This window comes from Cololabis saira, chromosome 16 (genome assembly GCF_033807715.1).
Source record: "Cololabis saira isolate AMF1-May2022 chromosome 16, fColSai1.1, whole genome shotgun sequence".
Lineage (NCBI taxonomy): Eukaryota > Metazoa > Chordata > Actinopteri > Beloniformes > Belonidae > Cololabis > Cololabis saira.
The window spans coordinates 35,475,861-35,493,736 of record NC_084602.1 but is presented as its reverse complement, the minus strand read 5'-3'; the positions used below and the strand labels follow the sequence as shown (position 1 = coordinate 35,493,736).

The 17,876-nt window shown below is 39.8% G+C and overlaps 1 protein-coding gene across 4 annotated transcripts in view; it reads left to right on the top strand.

Annotated features, from left to right (window-relative positions):
* The first annotated feature begins 251 nt into the window (after nt 1–251).
* Nucleotides 252–17,876, top strand: part of rbm25a (RNA binding motif protein 25a) — a 33,471-nt gene continuing 15,846 nt past the window's right edge. For 2 of the 4 annotated variants that reach the window (XM_061743420.1, XM_061743418.1), the window contains exons 1-8: nt 252–427; nt 4,289–4,406; nt 8,467–8,516; nt 9,513–9,680; nt 10,542–10,599; nt 11,650–11,810; nt 12,733–12,921; nt 14,049–14,129. In XM_061743420.1, the coding sequence (XP_061599404.1) occupies nt 4,301–4,406; nt 8,467–8,516; nt 9,513–9,680; nt 10,542–10,599; nt 11,650–11,810; nt 12,733–12,921; nt 14,049–14,129 (813 nt within the window). In that variant the 5' untranslated portion in view covers nt 252–427; nt 4,289–4,300. Of the gene's footprint in view, nt 428–4,288; nt 4,407–8,466; nt 8,517–9,512; nt 9,681–10,541; nt 10,600–11,649; nt 11,811–12,732; nt 12,922–14,045; nt 14,130–17,876 lie in introns of all 4 variants that reach the window. The other 2 variants (XM_061743419.1, XM_061743417.1) reach the window with 1 other exon arrangement.

Below are 17,876 nucleotides of genomic sequence, written 5' to 3'. Positions count from 1 at the left end.
GCCTCCTTTTAATAATTAAATAATATTTTATTTTATTTTATTCTTCTTCTCTTGATTTAATGGCGGCGGCTCCCTAGCGCCCTCTACTGACCATCCGCCTCTTGTATTATATATTTTTTAAATATATTTTATTTTTATATTATTATTATATACACGTTTTTATAGTTTATATTATAAACTATATAAAAAAAAGTATTTAAAAAAAAAAGTCTGAACTCAGGGCGCGAGGGAGAGATTTCCCATGATTCCTTTCGGGAAGAATAGCCGTTTCCAGCATCGGTCATCTGAGTCTCACGCCGGCGTTCAATATAACTCCGTTTTCCCCTATAAACACACATACATATATGCTCCTATCTTTGATGGGATTTGAGGAGGATAAATCGTCGTGAGTTTCGTGCCCGGGTGTGTTTGTGAGACGAGGCTGCAGGTGAGTGAACCGTCCTCCATTAGCCAGGCCGCTAACGCCAGGCTGCGTCTCCGAGTTTACTCTCAGATCAAATGTTATAACATGTTATCAAAGGTTCCAGCTGCTGCAAACTAACTCCCACCGGCCTTAGACCAACAATGGTGTTGTAAATGCTAGAGCAGTTGCAGTTAGCGAGGTGAGCCGCTCCTGAATGCGCAGGAATGAGGATTCCTGTCAAGTTTAGGGTTTAAAAAATGAGGGAAATCTTCCACCAGCCGGAATTACAGTCCAGTTACTGTCCCTTAAAATACGGAATCTTTACGTAATTGGGAATTGAAAGTTGCGTTCCGTATTGAACCAATACGGGCATATATTATGCTCTTATTTATTGATGTCATAATATACAGATGAAGGTCGGAACATTTGAATATATTGCAAAACTTCATTCTTAGTAAATTCAACTAAAGGTGAAACAAATATATTATTTCCCACTACATGCAAAGTGAGATATTTCAAGCCATTATTTGTTATTATGTTGATGATTATGACTCACAGTTTATGAAACCCCCCCCCCAAAAAAAAAAATCTCAAAAAATTTGAATATTTTATGTAATCAATAAACAATTCAATCATCAAAATGATAACAAATAAAGGTTTAAAATATCTTGCTTTGCATGTAATGAGACTATGTAATGTATTAGTTTTGCCTTTTAAGTTGAGTTATTGAAATAAGTTAACTTTTACACCATATTCTAGTTGAATTATTGAAATAAATTAACTTTTACACCATATTCTAATTTTCCGACCTTCATCTGTAACTATTCTACATCTGGGCTGATGTGGACATGCATAGCATAGGAGGCTATTCCAGTTGCTAGTATGGTTGGCTGTCTGTACAGTCATGCAAGTTCAATGCAATTAAAGCACTTTAGACTTGAAATCAAAGCATTTTATTTTTTCATATAAAATAAATACATTTCTATGCAGTTTAGAAGTTTTGGGGATGTCCCTTTTTTTTGGCGCCTGCGCTGCTGAAATCAGGGCATCAGGGCATCCATTATTTCTATTTCTGAAAGGTGGCAACCCTGATCCAGTATCTTACATTAATACAGATTTAAGAGAAATCTAAAACATCTACCTGTTACCAACTTATAGAAAGATAATACCTAGTGAAATCCGTCATGTTGTTCTGATATGCATTTGTAGTTATTTTATATGTATTAAGTAATAGAATCAATCAATACAAATAGACACAGAGTAATTCCATAAATGTATAAAATAAATAAAAAACACATTTACATTTTCCCCTGAAGCCGAGGTGTGCGGTTGCCCCTGATCTAAATGGCAATAAAATTTCATTCAATACCATTCCGTTTTCATCTGTAATATTATAAGACAGTGTGCTTAAATGTTAAATGAATACTGCATTCAAACTTACACATTGACAGGGAAAGATCTAAAACATGCAGGACAGTGGGCCTCGAGGACCAGGGTTGGGAAACACTGCAATACGTAACGCAACTTTTAATTCCCAATTACGGAACAATTCCGTATTTCAAGGGACGCGTGTCAAAGCTACATAAACATGCACGCATTAAAATCTCTAATTCCATTCGGGTGAAAAAGGACATGGCGTGAAGTATGTGGATCTTCATTAGATGCAAACTAATGTTTCCTCAAAGGGATTTTGTAAATTGAAATGTTAAATTAAGTTTAAAAAGAAAAAAAGAAAAAGTATGTCGCTCTTTTGTTGTCGCCGGTTGCCATGGTGAATCCTTGTATCAGGGCTCTGCTAATGATGGCTTTTTAGCTCGAGCTTAACAAACTCAGAGTTGATTGGACTAACTCATATCAGCTGTTCTGGAACCGAAAACTCAGACTTTCCTTTCTCAGGTTAAGTCAATTCGGAGTTCAGGTTTAAACTCTGAATTTGTTGAACCTGCTTCCTGGAATACCCCTCAGGACAGACTTAGACCAAGACCAGAACCAGGACACTAACAAGACCAGACAGTACCAAGGCTAGGGTTGTCCCGATCAGGATTTTTTAGCTCCCGATCACTTGAGTTTGAGTATCTGCCGATCCCGATTTTTCCCGATCCGATCACTTTTTTTTGGCTCCCGATACATTTCTGATACTTTTTCCCAATCAAATACATTTTGGCAATTAATTAAAAAGAAAAAAAGAGGGCTAAAACTAAATCATCCCAAGTTTCTTTTATTGTCCAATGGAGAACAACATGGACATTTATTTAAACAAAGCTTATCAGCTCTGGTGCCACAAAATGTAAAAACATGAAATTGTAAACTAAAACAAAAAGTGCAGAATAGTGCAATAACAAAAATAAATAAATGTAACTTCAAAAGAGGTAGTTGAATGACATCCAGTCAAACTCACAAACACAAGAAAATTAAAATACTTTTTGGCTTAACCTTAGTGCAACATTCTGAATGGCATGAAATGAATATCAGCAGCTTAATGCAACATGAACAGATATAAAATTTCACAATTCAAACATGTAAACCATGTTAGTTTCGCTTACTTGCCGGAAGTGACGCCAGCCGGAAGTGAAGTTAAATTCAACGATATATAAAACAATTTAATATATATTAAAAACATTAATAACTAGGTATGTCACGATACTTTTATGGCCGATACCGATGCTTTGAAAATGCCGTGAACAGGCCCGATCAATCGGGACAACACTATCAGAGAGTATCAATACCAGGTCAAGACCAAGACCAGAGAGAATCAAGACCAAGACCACATTCCTATGTGTGTAATTCCTATAATAAATGAAAACACAAAAGGGGAATTAAAGCACACTTATTTATTTTAAATATTTTCAGTTTATATCATGCCTGTCAAGTTTTGGATTTAAAAATAAAGGACATTTTCCGCTGCTTTCCCACCAGCCCAACCGAGGTAAGTAAGAATGTAAGTAAAGTTTATTTATATAGCACCTTTCATAGATAACGAAATGTCACGAGGTGCTTCACAAAAAAAATAAAACAACATTAACAATAATAACACGAATAAAACACTACAATAAAAGTAGAAATGCGATTAAAAACAAGACAATACCGATAAAAAAACTCCTAGAATAAAAGTACATAAAGTCAACATGATGGTCATAAAAAAAACCTCTCACTACTAATGTTTAAAAAAAGATCCAGTATCTTACATTTTAAGACAGATTTACGAGAAATCAGATTTACAGATTTACAAGAAATCTAAAATAACTACCTGTCAACCACTTACAAACTACAATTATGTGCTCAGAGTCTGATAGTTCTACCTTTGTTGACACTGAAATTCTGTGGACATTCCTGTGTTTGTAATTCCTGAATGAAAACACAAAAGTGAATTAAAGCACACTTATTTATTTGAAATATTTTCAGTTTATAAACGCATTGATCGCCTTCAGGTGAAACGTTTACAATTTCTTTTAATTTGTCATTTTCACTCATGTGGCTCTCTGGCATTCGCTGCCTGACACAGACACATGTTTCTGTACCTCCTCTTTAGAAAAGTACATTTTCTATCCCATTTTTACAGATATTTACACAGTCTTCTCTTTTTCAGCAGAAATGTCTTCTCTCTCTCGTTACATCCATCTCTCTGATTTGTTGTTCCGAGTTTGTTCCTGTTGTTGCCACGAACCTCGCGAGAACTGGCACCCAGGATACAGCAGGGGGCAGTTCTCGCGAGGCTAGTGACAATTCAGTTAGGAGAGGCACGGGAATGCAGTTTAAAAATTATTATTATTATAAAAGGGGAAATTTACAGGAAAATACTAATACGGGAGGTCGGCGGGAAAGAGGGGTGAAAAACGGGAGACTGGACACGTCTGGTAACGAGGCTTGTTGGTGGTTTTGTTGCAGGTTTCCTCCAGGATGTCGTACCCCCCTCCCATGAACCGGCCTCAGATGGGCCTCCCCCAGCTGCCCCCCAGGATACCCCCCCCACAGTTCGGAGGCTTCGCCCCGCCTGTCCCGCCAGGTAAACCCCCGGACTGATGTTTGCACACATGACGCACACAGTGGACCTGCAAGGGCCCCCCTCCTATCACGACCAGAACCGGTTTCTGATGTGGGCTTTTATAGGCCTGTGTTGAAAAAATTGATTTTCCGATTCTCATATTAATTCCTAAAAATTGATTCGTATGTCTAAAGATCGATAATTTTTTTTTCATCATTACAACTTTTGGTATTTTTTTGTTTTTTTTTGGTTGGACACGAGAATAACTGGTGCCATGTTTTTGCCTTTAAATATGTTTAAAGGTATGAAAACATTACAGTTTTCAGTTATAATTGCATAAATTATCTATATTTCTTTGCTTTATATACTTTCTTGGGGTTACATTTGCATAAAATGCTAAAAAACCAAATTCTCAAAAATTAAAAACCGAAATAGACCGAAAATGGAAAAAATAAAACTGGAATGTGGGAAAAAATAAAACTGATTTCATCCGTCTCTATTTGTTGCCCTGCATCTGTTTGGTAATTCTGCCCCACGATGTTTCTGAAAGCAGTTCTATCAGCATTCTGGGAGGTGATTGGTCCTTACAGCATCATTAGCTGCAATACTTGCTGTTGAATCTCAATATAATACTAGTATTAGCTAGTATTATATAGCTAGCAACAACTCAAAAAACTGTTTTAATAACACTAACCCAAATCAATATCGGAATCGGGACTAATCAAATCTTGATAATTGATTCTGAATCTTAAGAATCAGAATCAAATCCATTCTTAACATTTGAATCGATCCCCAGCTCTAGTCTTTTACTGGTTCTGCTGATCTGATCATGCACTTGATAATGTGACGAGTTTGAATTTACGGTTGCAAAAAGTTAACATCCATTTTTAGAGAAAGACCAATTTATTTTCATTCCCTCCGTGGCTGACTGTAGACTTGTATTCCAGACCTCCTAAACCGAGACCAAGACACTACCAGGACCAGAGAGTATCAAGACCAAGACTAGTTTAGCTCAAGACTGAGATCAGAAACAAACCTAGTAATGTCCTGATCCTGCGTGATTGTATTCCATCATCCTGGTTCAGCTAGTTTCCATATCAGAATCAGAATCAGAAAGGGGGTTTATTGCCAAGTTTCTTAACACACACAAGGAATTTGTTGTGGTGATTGGTGCAATACAATAAAAATATAAAAACAAACAAATTTATAGAGATAAAATAAGAATAAGATAAAATGTATAAACAGAAATGTACAATATGAGGTTTTAAAGTGCCGGATATGAGCTTGTATTCAACTGCAGCTCAATAACACAGAGAAGTGGATGATGATGTTGAACTCACTATAAATGTTTCCATCCATCAGCTGAGATCAGATATGTGTGGTGACTGCACTACCGCTATTTCTACACTATTGGAGGATTGACTCCAGTGCTTTTAAGGATTGACACGACTACTAACTAGTCCCAAAGTCTCTAGCAGAATAACCAGCTCCAACACCCCCCTCCACCTCAGAAAAGGAGTGAATAGTAAATGTTACTGATTTAATTGGACTTAATTTGGAGATGAAACATGAATTTGAAATATTAAAGATTGAAATTACATTATTTACCATTATAGTAATCAGATTACACCGTATATCAGCATCACTGACATGGACCCGATGCTTAATCAATCGGGGAAATACCGTATTTTCGCGACCATATGGCGCACTGTGTGGAAAGGCGCACCCTCAGTTTTGTGTGTCATTTTTGGTTTTAAAACATACATACGGCGCACCGACCCAAAAGGCGCCGTCTACGGAGACGGAGCTGCACACACGCGCGCTGCAGAACACCCACGCGCTATAAATACAGCGGAAGCAAAACTTAGTTTGATATTTTATTTCACTTTTCACATCAATCAAACCCTTCAAAGGTTCATATTCTGTTTCTGCATTAAAGAATTTAAAAAAACACCGGGTTGCTGCACATAAACCTGTCTCAGCCACTGATCATCTCCTCATCCATCCAGCCCTTTTCATTTCACTCTGGCTGGAAAAGTCTCTTTAGGGAACGCTTTTCTTTTAAAAATCCCGACCGCGGCGGTCCCGGGTCCCGCTCCCCGTCTGCTCCCTCGCGCTGGACCGGGCCCGCTCCCCGTCTGCTCCCCCGCGCTGGACCGGGCCCGCTCCCCGTCTGCTCCCCCGCGCTGGACCGGGTCCGCTCCCCGTCTGCTCCCTCGCGCTGGACCGGGCCCGCTCCCCGTCTGCTCCCCCGCGCTGGACCGGGTCCGCTCCCCGTCTGCTCCCTCGCGCTGGACCGGGTCCGCTCCCCGTCTGCTCCCTCGCGCTGGACCGGGTCCGCTCCCCGTCTGCTCCCCCGCGCTGGACCGGGTCCCGGGTCCCGGGTCCCGGTCCGCCCCCCCGCGCTGGTCCTGCGGCGGTCCCGGGTCCCGCGTCCCGGGACCGCCGCGCTGGACCCGCTCACAGGGGAGCCGGTACCGGGTTGTATGCGACAGGAGCTCCGTTAATTCAGCTGCGCCAGTCCGAATTTCCAGACCTCTCTCAGCTTCTTGATCATCATCCTTTCATCCAGCCACCCCTTTTCATTCACCCTTATAATGACTCCGGCTGGAAACGTCTTATGCAAAGTTTTTCTTTTAAAAATCACCATACAGTTTCTGTCCATCAGCTGCGCCAGGCCAGCGCCACATAAACCAGTAAGTGTGTGTCGCGCCGCGAACACACCCGCGCATGTCGGGACCCGGTACCGGGTTTGTAACCGACAGATTTGGCTGCAAATTTCGGAGGGTGAAGCTGATCTGACCTGAGACAGACCCCAGAAATCTCTGCTCCCAAAGCGGCCGGGAACCAGGTCGATCGGACCGCTTTGGGAACCAGGAAGTCGGGCTGCAGCAGCGCCCATCACCGCGGCTTTAACCGGGGAAAGTGACCGGTTCCGACCGACCGGGACCGGAGCAGCCCACATGGACTGGTAGAAGGGGTTCCCGGGGGAAGGGCACCGGCATTTCAGCCGGATCTGCAGCGGGGATGCGGCGATCGGACCCGCAAACCCACGGCAGGTGCTTCCTCGGTTCCGACATGCAAAACACACGCGTGCTGCAGAACACACACACACACAAGTGTGCTTATTTAAATAGAGCGGAGCAAAACTTAGTTTGATTGTATTTTATTTCACTTTACACATCAAGCAAATCCTTAAAAGTTTTCATAATCTGTTTCGCATTAAACAGCTCAGTGGAGTCTCATTCACGTCGCAGCTCACGGGGGCTTCACCCGCCCCCTTCTCTTTTTACAGTTCTCATGGTGGCCGGCCTTACATTACCGTAATTCAGGTAATAGACACGGCGCACCGTTTCAAAAGGCGCCCGGGACATTTAAAAAAAAAAAAAAAAAAAAAATGTGCGCCTTATGGTCGCGAAAATACGGTATACGAAGCAAAGCTTGAAGGCTTACAAAAGTCTTGACGCTTGGTCCGACTTCAAGGCAGGATTTGTTGTAGAAATTAAAGTGATGAGGACACCGAACTTTATGATTTGACAGTTTAACGTTAGCTACCCAAAAATCCAACATTACCTGATACAAAATGGGAACCGCAAATCCACGTTTCGGTGTCTGGAATCCAGTTGTTTCTGAGAATTGCAGTGATCCATTTGTCTCTCTTAAGCTTATTTTTTGGCAGTCTGTAAAACGATAACTACAGTCGATCGCACAACAGCTCTTTCCCATTTTAGATGTTTTCCAGTTGCTCAAACTGAAAGTTTACGCTGACACTCAGTCTTTCTGCCACTCAGTGGGCGAAATCCGCTGTGAAGTCGCAACTGTGACGTCATGCGCATTCCCTCTATAGTCCAGAAAATACGGTAATCAAAATACCGAAGTTACCGACATGGGAAAACTGACGTCGGTCATCGCAGTGAATGACGTAACAGTAAATCTTCGGTTTATCGTCCAGGCCTGGGAAAAAGTGTCCTCAGCTTTACTGCCAGACGTTTCATCCTTTTCTGAAGCTGCATGGAATTTGTTGTGGCAACTGTTCATGATTATTGGTGATTAAAGGCGTGTTTTTCCCTGCTGTTTTCAGGTACTCCCATGATCCCGGTCCATATGGGCGTAGTGTCTCCTGCTCCCACAGTGAGTGTGAAACGGGAGTTTGGACTGCATGAAAACTGAACCATCAGCTTACGGAAGCGTATTGCATTCACTTGAGAAAAATCTGCTCTGTTTTTCAGAATTAATGAGTTAATTATTTCAGAATTCTGAGAAAAGTTTTAATGCAAAGAAAAATCTGCTCTGTTTTTCTGAATTAATGAGTTAATTATTTCAGAATTCTGAGAAAAGTTTTAATGAAAAAAATAATTCTGCTCTGTTTTTCTGAATTAACGAGTTAATTATCTCAGAATTTCGAGAAAAGTTTTAATGAAAAAAAAATCTGCTGTTTTTCTGAATTAACGAGATAATTATCTCAGAATTTCGAGAAAAGTTTTAATGAAAAAAAAATCAGCTGTTTTTCTGAATTAACAAGATAATTATCTCAGAATTTCGAGAAAAGTTTTAATGAAAAAAAAATCTGCTGTTTTTCTGAATTAACGAGATAATTATCTCAGAATTCTGAGAAAAGTTTTAATGATAAAAATTATTCTGCTCTGTTTTTCTGAATTAACGAGATACCTCACAACTTACACAAAGCTGTCATTCACTTGAGAGCTGGATTTCATGGAAGCAAACATGTCCAGTTTCCAGTTTAATCCAGTTTTATTTTGCTTTTGGTTTGAAACATTGGGAGATACTCTTGTCTTTAAGTTATATAGATGGTATTGTTATTAGTTCGTCGACTTTGCGCAGGCACCTCAGGACTTTGCGGTTGTTCAGACTGAAAGCCCATTCTGATCTGCTGGAAATTGCAACTTTTCTCCAGGATCAGTTGAACAAGTACGGCATGCTTCAAGCATATAAGATGATGATTATCTGGTTAATTCAGAAAAACAGAGCAGATTTTCTTTTTTCTCAAGTGAATGCAATACGCTTCCGTATCAGCTCCTCTACGTGACACCATATCATAATCATAGATCATAACAATTGAACTGAGCGGTAGCGACTGAATCCCTGACGGTTGCGCTGACGTTGCAGGTCCTGGTCCCGACCTCCGTCTCCGTAGTGCAGAAGCCCATGCTGTTGAAGAAGGAGCCCGGGGGCCTCAGGGTCAAGGACGACGACAGCGGGGGCCCCACCACCACCGTGTTCGTGGGGAACATCTCTGAAAAGGCGTCGGACATGTTGGTCCGGCAGCTTCTAGCGGTGAGCAAATCGCTGATGACCATTTGTTGCATTCTGGGAATGCTGCTCCACATATCGATGGACTTTGGTATTTTTTTATTTTTTTTTTAATTATTATTCGGAATCACACGAGCATTACAGCAGCATAACATAAGCTTACCAACATTATATCTCTACTGCGATCCATTTTTCTTTTTTTTTTTCTTTATCTTGCAAACAGAAAAACGAACAAAAACATAAACATTGGGTTGTTTTCATTAAGGCCCCGTTTACACGTAGCAAAAATTGTGGTGTTTTCATGCGTTTTGGCCGTTCGTTTACACGAAAACGAAGCTCAAAGTCACCAAAAACCATCATTTCTGAAAACTCCGGCCAAAGTGGAGATTTGCAAAAACTCCGTCTTCACGTTTGCTTGTAAACGGAGAGAAACGGACATTTAGGCTTCAGAACGTCACATTATGCCACAGAAACATCACCACACTGCAAAAGCTCAAACTCTTAACAAGAATATTTGTCTATTTCTAGTTAAAATGTTTCATCTTTAGTCAAAAAAATCTCATTACACTTAAAACAAGACTATTATATTTGGTGCCCAACTGTTTCCCAAGTATATTATTGCGTGTGTGAATGAATAAATGAGACGTAAAACATACATTTCTTTGTAGAAAGGTGCTTTATGAAAACAAGTCCATTTACTTGTATTAGTTTACAGCGCAGTGTTGCCACATCCAATATGGCGGCGACGTTGACGTACGGCTCAGCCCTTGATGGGGCGTTTACGTATATATGTCTATGGATGGTAACAACTCTCCAGGTACAAATGTATCAAGAACAAGCAAGTAAATGATGTGGTTTTTATGTCACTGTCTCTGGTCGTTACAGAAATGTGGTATTGTTCTCAGCTGGAAGAGAGTCCAAGGCGCCTCTGGGAAGCTTCAAGGTACGAGCATCTCCTTTAACCTGCGTTTGGTTGCTTTAATTTCATCTTTTTTGTTGAAATAAACTCATATTCTTAGTGTTAATTTGACTGTTTTTGAAGAGGAGAAACAAAAGTCTCAAATTCAGAGAAAAGCTGGGAGACTAAAATGTAGCTGAAGACTTCAGCGCCGTGAGGGTTGCAGGTCCGGACCTGCTCATGTCCCAACGACTTGAAACATGTTGCTGCCACCAAATTTAGAATGAGCTAATATTTTTCAAGTGGTAAAATGTAAAATGTCTCACTTTTAACATTTGAGATGTTTTCTATATTTTCATAGCGAACAACATAACAAATGATGAGATTTTGCAAATAATTTGTTTTATTTCCAGTTTACGGAGTCCCAACATTCTCAGAATCGGACTTCTATGAACCTTGCATGGTTTATTTTTATTCTTTCCTTTTTTTTAACATGCCGATTCCTAGTGAATAAAATTAGACCTTTTTTAATAGATACACTTTTTCTCTTTTCTTGATTTCACTTTGGTTTGATGGTGTTTGGTGTAAGTTGATGAGCGTTTCCATAAGGTGAACACCGAAAATGTCTCACTTTCAACATTTGAGATGTTTTCTATATTTTCAGGAGATTTTGCAAATTATTTGTTTTATTTCCAGTTTACGGAGTCCCAACTTTCTCAGAATCAGGCTTCTATAAGCCTTGTGTGGTTTATTTTTATTTCATCTTCTTCCTCTTTTTTTTACAATGCATATTCCTAGTGAATAAGATTAGACCTTTTTTAATAGATGCACTTTTTCTCTTTTCTTGATTTCACTTTGGTTTGATGCAAGTTATTGAGCGTTTCCATAACGTGAACACTGAAAATGTCTCAATTTCAACATTTGAGATGGTTTTATATATTTCCAAAGCGAATAACAGTTGATGAGATTTCCAAATAATTTGTTTTATTTTGGTTTACTTTGGTTTGATGCAGTTTGGTCGAAGTTGATGAGCGTTTCCATGAAGTGAACAGCAAAGGAAGTCAGTTTCTCTCTCGTCTCCTCTCGTCTTTGCAGCGTTTGGGTTCTGTGAGTACAAGGAACCCGAGTCCACCCTGCGGGCCCTGCGACTGCTGCATGAGCTGCTGCTCGGGGACAAGAAGCTGCTGGTGAAAGTGGACGCCAAGACCAAGGCCCAGCTGGACGAGTGGAAGGCCAAGAAGAGGAGCTCCAACGGGGTACGCTTGTGAAAAACAGACTAAGACTCTTACATCTTTCTTTTTTTTCCCACAATATGTTTATTGTCGTTTTAAAATGTTTTTCAAACATACAACATTACGCGTACATTACACAGACACATATGTGAGTGATAATGGACGACGCGGGGGCGTGAACCGTCCAACGCTTCGCCTCCGCGAAGTCCATATATTTATGTTAATGTTCACCTCGAAGGGCATTATCCCCTTTATACCACGGTCACTTACCAACAAACATAAATATTAAATCAGTTATTCATGCTTTAATGTGTTTCCAGTTGAAATCGTTAGTTTTATAACAAGCCACAGCTGAGCAACTATTTAATCTCTTGTCTGCAGCCGTTGTAACCTGGTAAGTTACAAAGTTTTTTAACAAGCCATAACTCAGTTTCCTTAGCAACGGGATATATTCTAGTCCACTCAGCTCCGCTCGGCTATTTTCTTTTCTCCTCTTCTACATCCCAGTCATCGAAATTGTTAAATTCACCAAATAAATTAAAAGAAATTACAAAATTACTCATGTCGCCGTCCTGTGGTAGCCGGCTCTTCTTCTCTGAATCTCCGTTGCCGTGGTTACCACCTGGCAGTTGATCCAGCGCAATGATATTAAAGTTATCAGGCAATTTGACCAAACTTGTTTTCTAGGTGTAGATTATCACTTTTAACCTAAACCTGCCAGCCAATCAGAATTGAGTATTCACACAGACCGTGGTTAAAAAAAAAAAAAAAAATTATATATATACACACACACACACACACACACAAATGTTATATGAATATCTATAATAACACATCCTCACACCTATATACACTGATATAAATATACCCTTTTATAAATTAATATATCAGTATCAACAATATAGAAAACCAGTTCTTCTCACATCTTTCTGACTTTGACACAAAGGAAACCACTGACGGGTCTAAAGATGAAGACGAGGAGGAGGTTCTGGACGAGGACACCCTGCGTCGGGACCAGGTGGCCAAGGGTGCGATCGACGTCCTGATCCGAGAGTACGCTAGCGAGCTCAACGCGCCGTCGCAGGACCCTGACAGTCAGCCGCGCAACAAGAAACGCAAAGAGAAGAAGGAGGAGGTAATCGTCCACCACGCAGAAGAAAAAACAAACATTTCCTTCTTTACGTCGTTAAATCTGCTTGATTGAGTGCATTTACATGGGAAACTTAATTCCTCTTTAATTCAGAATTAAAATTAAATCCGATTTTAAAATGAGTAAAAATTACCATGTAAACACCTAATTCCAAATGAAAATGACCATTCTGAATTAAACTTAATTCCAAAGTAAGGGGCTGGTTTATTCCAATTTTAAATCCGAATAGAATAATTCCACGATCATGTATCCACTCATTCCTCTTTAAATTAATTCTGGTCTTTCTTTCTGCTCGTTCCCTCGCCCGTCTGTCTCCATGACGCTTATATTCTGCGCTGGGCTTGTTTTCCAAACAAAGTTTCAAGATGGCAGCACACAGTAAACGGTGGTCAAGAGCAGAGACCATTTATTTAATAAATAGCTTGGAGGACCTGGAAATAATTAAAAGAACAGGTGCCAGGAAACATAAACATTGTGAGCTTTTCAAAGTTGTAGCGGCTAATAGTGATGCACCGAAATGAAAATTTGTGACTGAAACCGAAAATAATAATACACACTTGGCCGAATACAGAACAATACCCAACATGGTTCTTCAGCACTTTTTCATTTATTTTGCCAATTTTTTCACCATTGCGTAAATCAAATACATTTGATTTAGGCATGCTTTTCAAAGAAAAAAATCTTTACAAAATTACAAGGTAGAAAATATTTATTGAACACACTTATTCCACCGAACACCGAAAGTGTTTTTTTGCCATTTTCGGCCGAACAATTTCGGTTACCGAACAATCGGTGCATCACTAGTGGCTAAGTTAGTTTTTCTTCCGGTAGTTTAACTTCCGGTCCGCCCCCCTATCCAATCAGAACCTTCCCAACCCCCAGACCTTAAGAGGAATTGGAGAAAGACCATCAAACGTGTTTTCCATGTAAACCTCAATTTGGAATTAGTATTTCCATGTAAACTCGAAGGAAAATGGTTTAATTCGGAATTATTGAATTCGGAATAATTAATTCCGAATTAAAAGACATCCTGTAACCGTGGCCATTGTTGTAGCTCATGAATGTTTAGTGTTTTCTTTTTCTGTCTTTCTTTCTCTAATTTGCGTAAGGAGGATATCAATGCCATGGAGATGGAAGATGACAAGCGAGACCTGATATCCAGAGAGATCAGTAAATTCAGGGACACGCACAAGGTAACACGTCAATCTGCTGTTTCTACTCCGTATTTTAGATTTTTGAAGCAGAAATCCACCCACAGCCAGTGGATCTTCAGCTAATTTACTGTCGACTGTAGTATCTGGGTTGTAACTCCGTATGTAGAGTAATCAGAGACATTCAGTAGATGAGCAATATTCAGTCATTGATTTGATATTCTGTAGTTTGCATTAAAACACTGCAGCAGCAGAACAGAGATTCCTTTTAATTGTACCTGCCCAGATTTATCACTGTTGCTAATGCTGATTTGAGACGAAAGGTTTTAACTCTGCAATAAGCTAAATTGATCACAGAGCGTGCATGGACTCGATGTTCAGTTCCCAACCAAGCTAATCTATTGATTAAACCCCACCAATATGGTAGAATTCATTTGGTGACTAGAGCAAGATGAATCTCAGAATCTCAGCTTTGGAAAAAGTTGCGAGGAATAGGATGTAGGTAAGATCTTTCATTTCCTCTTTACTTATGTTGGGCGCTCCCTCCTGGAGGGTCTGCAGAGGGGCAGCCGGCTGCCGGTTCGGCAGAACCGAACGTTTCTGGGGGTGAATTGTTGGGAAACGGAGCACCGTGGGCGAGTTTTGCACCGTAGGAAAAGCCGGCTGGTGTTTGAGAGAAGCCGGGCAGCTCAGCGAACCTCTGCAGGTCCTCACCTGTTCACCATTGAGACTGAGAATAACCACTGCAGGAGTTTCACCTGCAGCCAGTCGCCTTGCTAAAGCAGGGAGCGCCCGTCCACAGCACTCTGCGGTCTGAAGACATGCCAGGTCAGTCACGGCTTCTCCTCTTCCCTCCTGTTAAAACCTTTCTCCTTCCTCTCCTGTACTCTAATCACTCCATCACCCCATCTTCACTTTATTAACAACCAATTCACAAAATATGTCAACGTGGCGTCGTTAGGAAATAAAAAATAACAAGCTCGAAACAGAATTTAGATACCAAGAAATCTGATTTCCATGTAAAACCCAACCTCCAATGTGTCAGGATATTGCGGTCAGACTTCCTGCTGCTGCTCCTGTTCGGTGTAACGTATGGAAGAGTATTAGGGCCAGGCAGGAGAAAAAATATTTTAGAGGGGAAGATTGCACGTCGAGAAAAAAGTTGAAATGCCGAGAAAAAAGTTGAAATGTCGAGATTAATGTTGAAGTAAATTTCGAGAAAAAAGTACATTTCATGAATAAAGTCGAAATTTTGCCTTTTTTCTCAACATTTCAACTTTATTCACGAAATTTAGCCTTTTTTCTCAACATTTCAACTTTATTCACGAAATTTTGACTTTTTTCTCGACATTTCGACTTTTTTCTCGAAATTGTACTTCCACATTAATGTCGACATTTTGACTTTTTTCTCGACATTTTGACTTTTTTCTCGACATTTTGACTTTTTTCTCGACATTTTGACTTTTTTCTCGACATTTTGACTTTTTTCTCGACATTTTGACTTTTTTCTCGACATTTCGACTTTTTTTTTCGACATTTTGACTTTTTTCTCGACATTTTGACTTTTTTCTCGACATTTTGACTTTTTTCTCGACATTTCGACTTTTTTCGACTATGGAGACGCATTTCGACTTTTTTCTCGAAATTGTACTTCAACATTGATGTCAACATTTCGACTTTTTTATCGAGATTTCAACTTTTTTCTCGACATTTTGACTTTTTTCTCGACATTTTGACTTTTTTCTCGACATTTCGACTTTTTTCGACTATGGAGACGCATTTCGACTTTTTTCTCGAAATTGTACTTCAACATTGATGTCAACATTTCGACTTTTTTATCGAGATTTCAACTTTTTTCTCGACATTTTGACTTTTTTCTCGACATTTTGACTTTTTTCTCAACATTTCAACTTTTTTCTCGACATTTCGACTTTTTTTCTAAATTGTACTTCAACATTAATCTCTATTTCTACTTTTTTCTCGACATTTCGACTTTTTTCCCGAAATGCATAATGGAAAAAAAAAATCTTCCCCCTCTAAAATTGTATTTTTCTCCTGCCTGGCCCTAATACTCTCCCGTAGTAACAGCTTAGTCTGGTTTAGAATATATTTCTCACATTTGATTGGTGCATACTTAATTTCCACCAACGAACGAGGCCTGAAGCAACCGGAGAATATCCAAACCCATGTTCTGCTTCTTCACAAATACCCTTGACATGTGCTTTTAAAATCTTTTAAATAATAAACTCTATAAAGCCGATGAAAGTTCAGGATGTCCCAGAGTTTTTCGGTGGAGCTGAAGCTGCAGATGTCCGAGTTCTGGTCCCTGTGGAACTGATACTCGGCAGCCATTGGTTCGTCAGTGTTCGAGGGGGCGGGGCTTACTGAAACCGTGTGGGAAAAAAATTAAATTAGATAAATAAAGTAACTTAGAACCTCAATTTTTTGATGACACGTCAGTTAAAAGATATCAGAAGTTGGTTGTTTTTTTTAGTTTGAAATGTCAACTTTTGTCAAAATACTCAGAAAAGAATCTGAATGCAAGAGGTAAGTTTTAAAAGAAAAATAAATGAATAAATAAAGAGGAAAGTTTAATCGCATGGCGTAGACCAGGTAGACCACACCTTTTTCCATCCTCTCTGACTTTTTGTTTCTCATTAGCTGTCGGCCCACATTTCCAACAGTCCAGCACATTTATGTCCTTTTAAATCCTCTAAACTGATTTGCACTACGATACAATATTTACAACAAAAACAAGTCAGCTGTTGGTCTGTTTGAAGTGTGGGGGCCGACAGTTTTGTTGCCTGGGTTGGAGACGCCGCAGAGAAGACACTCGCAGGTAAGACTGCTTCATTACTCTACTTGTGGCAGAAATGTGTGTGTCGTTGTTTCAGCCCTGAACTGAAAGCCGTCGGCCTCACGAGGACGAACGGCTCCGCAGGTTCTGTTGGGATGTTTGCTCTACTGTTCTGGGTCTTGACCTGCTCTTCCACTCGTAGCCTGTAGGAGCTGAAACCTGTAAGTCGGTCGGCGCGAGTCGCCGCCACGTTTACGACGTTAAGAGACGTTGCTGGTTCCTATTAAACTGGTAGCGGCTGTAAGTATCGCTGATTCCAGGTCGTCCTCAAGAGACGTGCTTCTCCTAAAAGGTCTACTCTGCAAAGTCACTCGTATTTAACATCAATAGTTCATCCTAGGGCTGGGCGATATGGACCAAAAGTCATATCTCGATATTTTCTAGCTAAATGGCGATACTCCATATATATCGATATTTTTTTCTGTGACATAATTGGGGTTTCCCCCAAAGCATTATAGCATAGCATCTCTGTTAGCATCTCTGTTAGCATCTCTGCTAGCATCTCTGTTAGCATCTCTGTTAGCTTCATTTTTTTCTGAGGAAAACCCTTAAAAAAACAGTCAGTTTTAATACAAAGCCTCGTGCCAAATGTCACACAGGTATCTTTATTAACAGAGGTCTGCACAATATCAAAATGTATAAAACAAATAAAATAAAAATAAACTGCTTGCATATATAGAATAAAAATGCTTCTTCAATAAAATAAAACAAATATCCCTTTCCTGCATAACAATTAAATTAAAATACACTGTGCAATTAATACAATGTAGACAGTAACAGGCAGACTTTTCCACTGAGGTTGACAGTTGTGCAAATACCAAAACATTTGTGCAAATCTCAAATAAAACATTCAAGTCAATTTGTCACAAAATAAGCTATATCAAAATCATAAAAAAAAAAGGTATCGATATAAACGATATTGTCTTGTACCA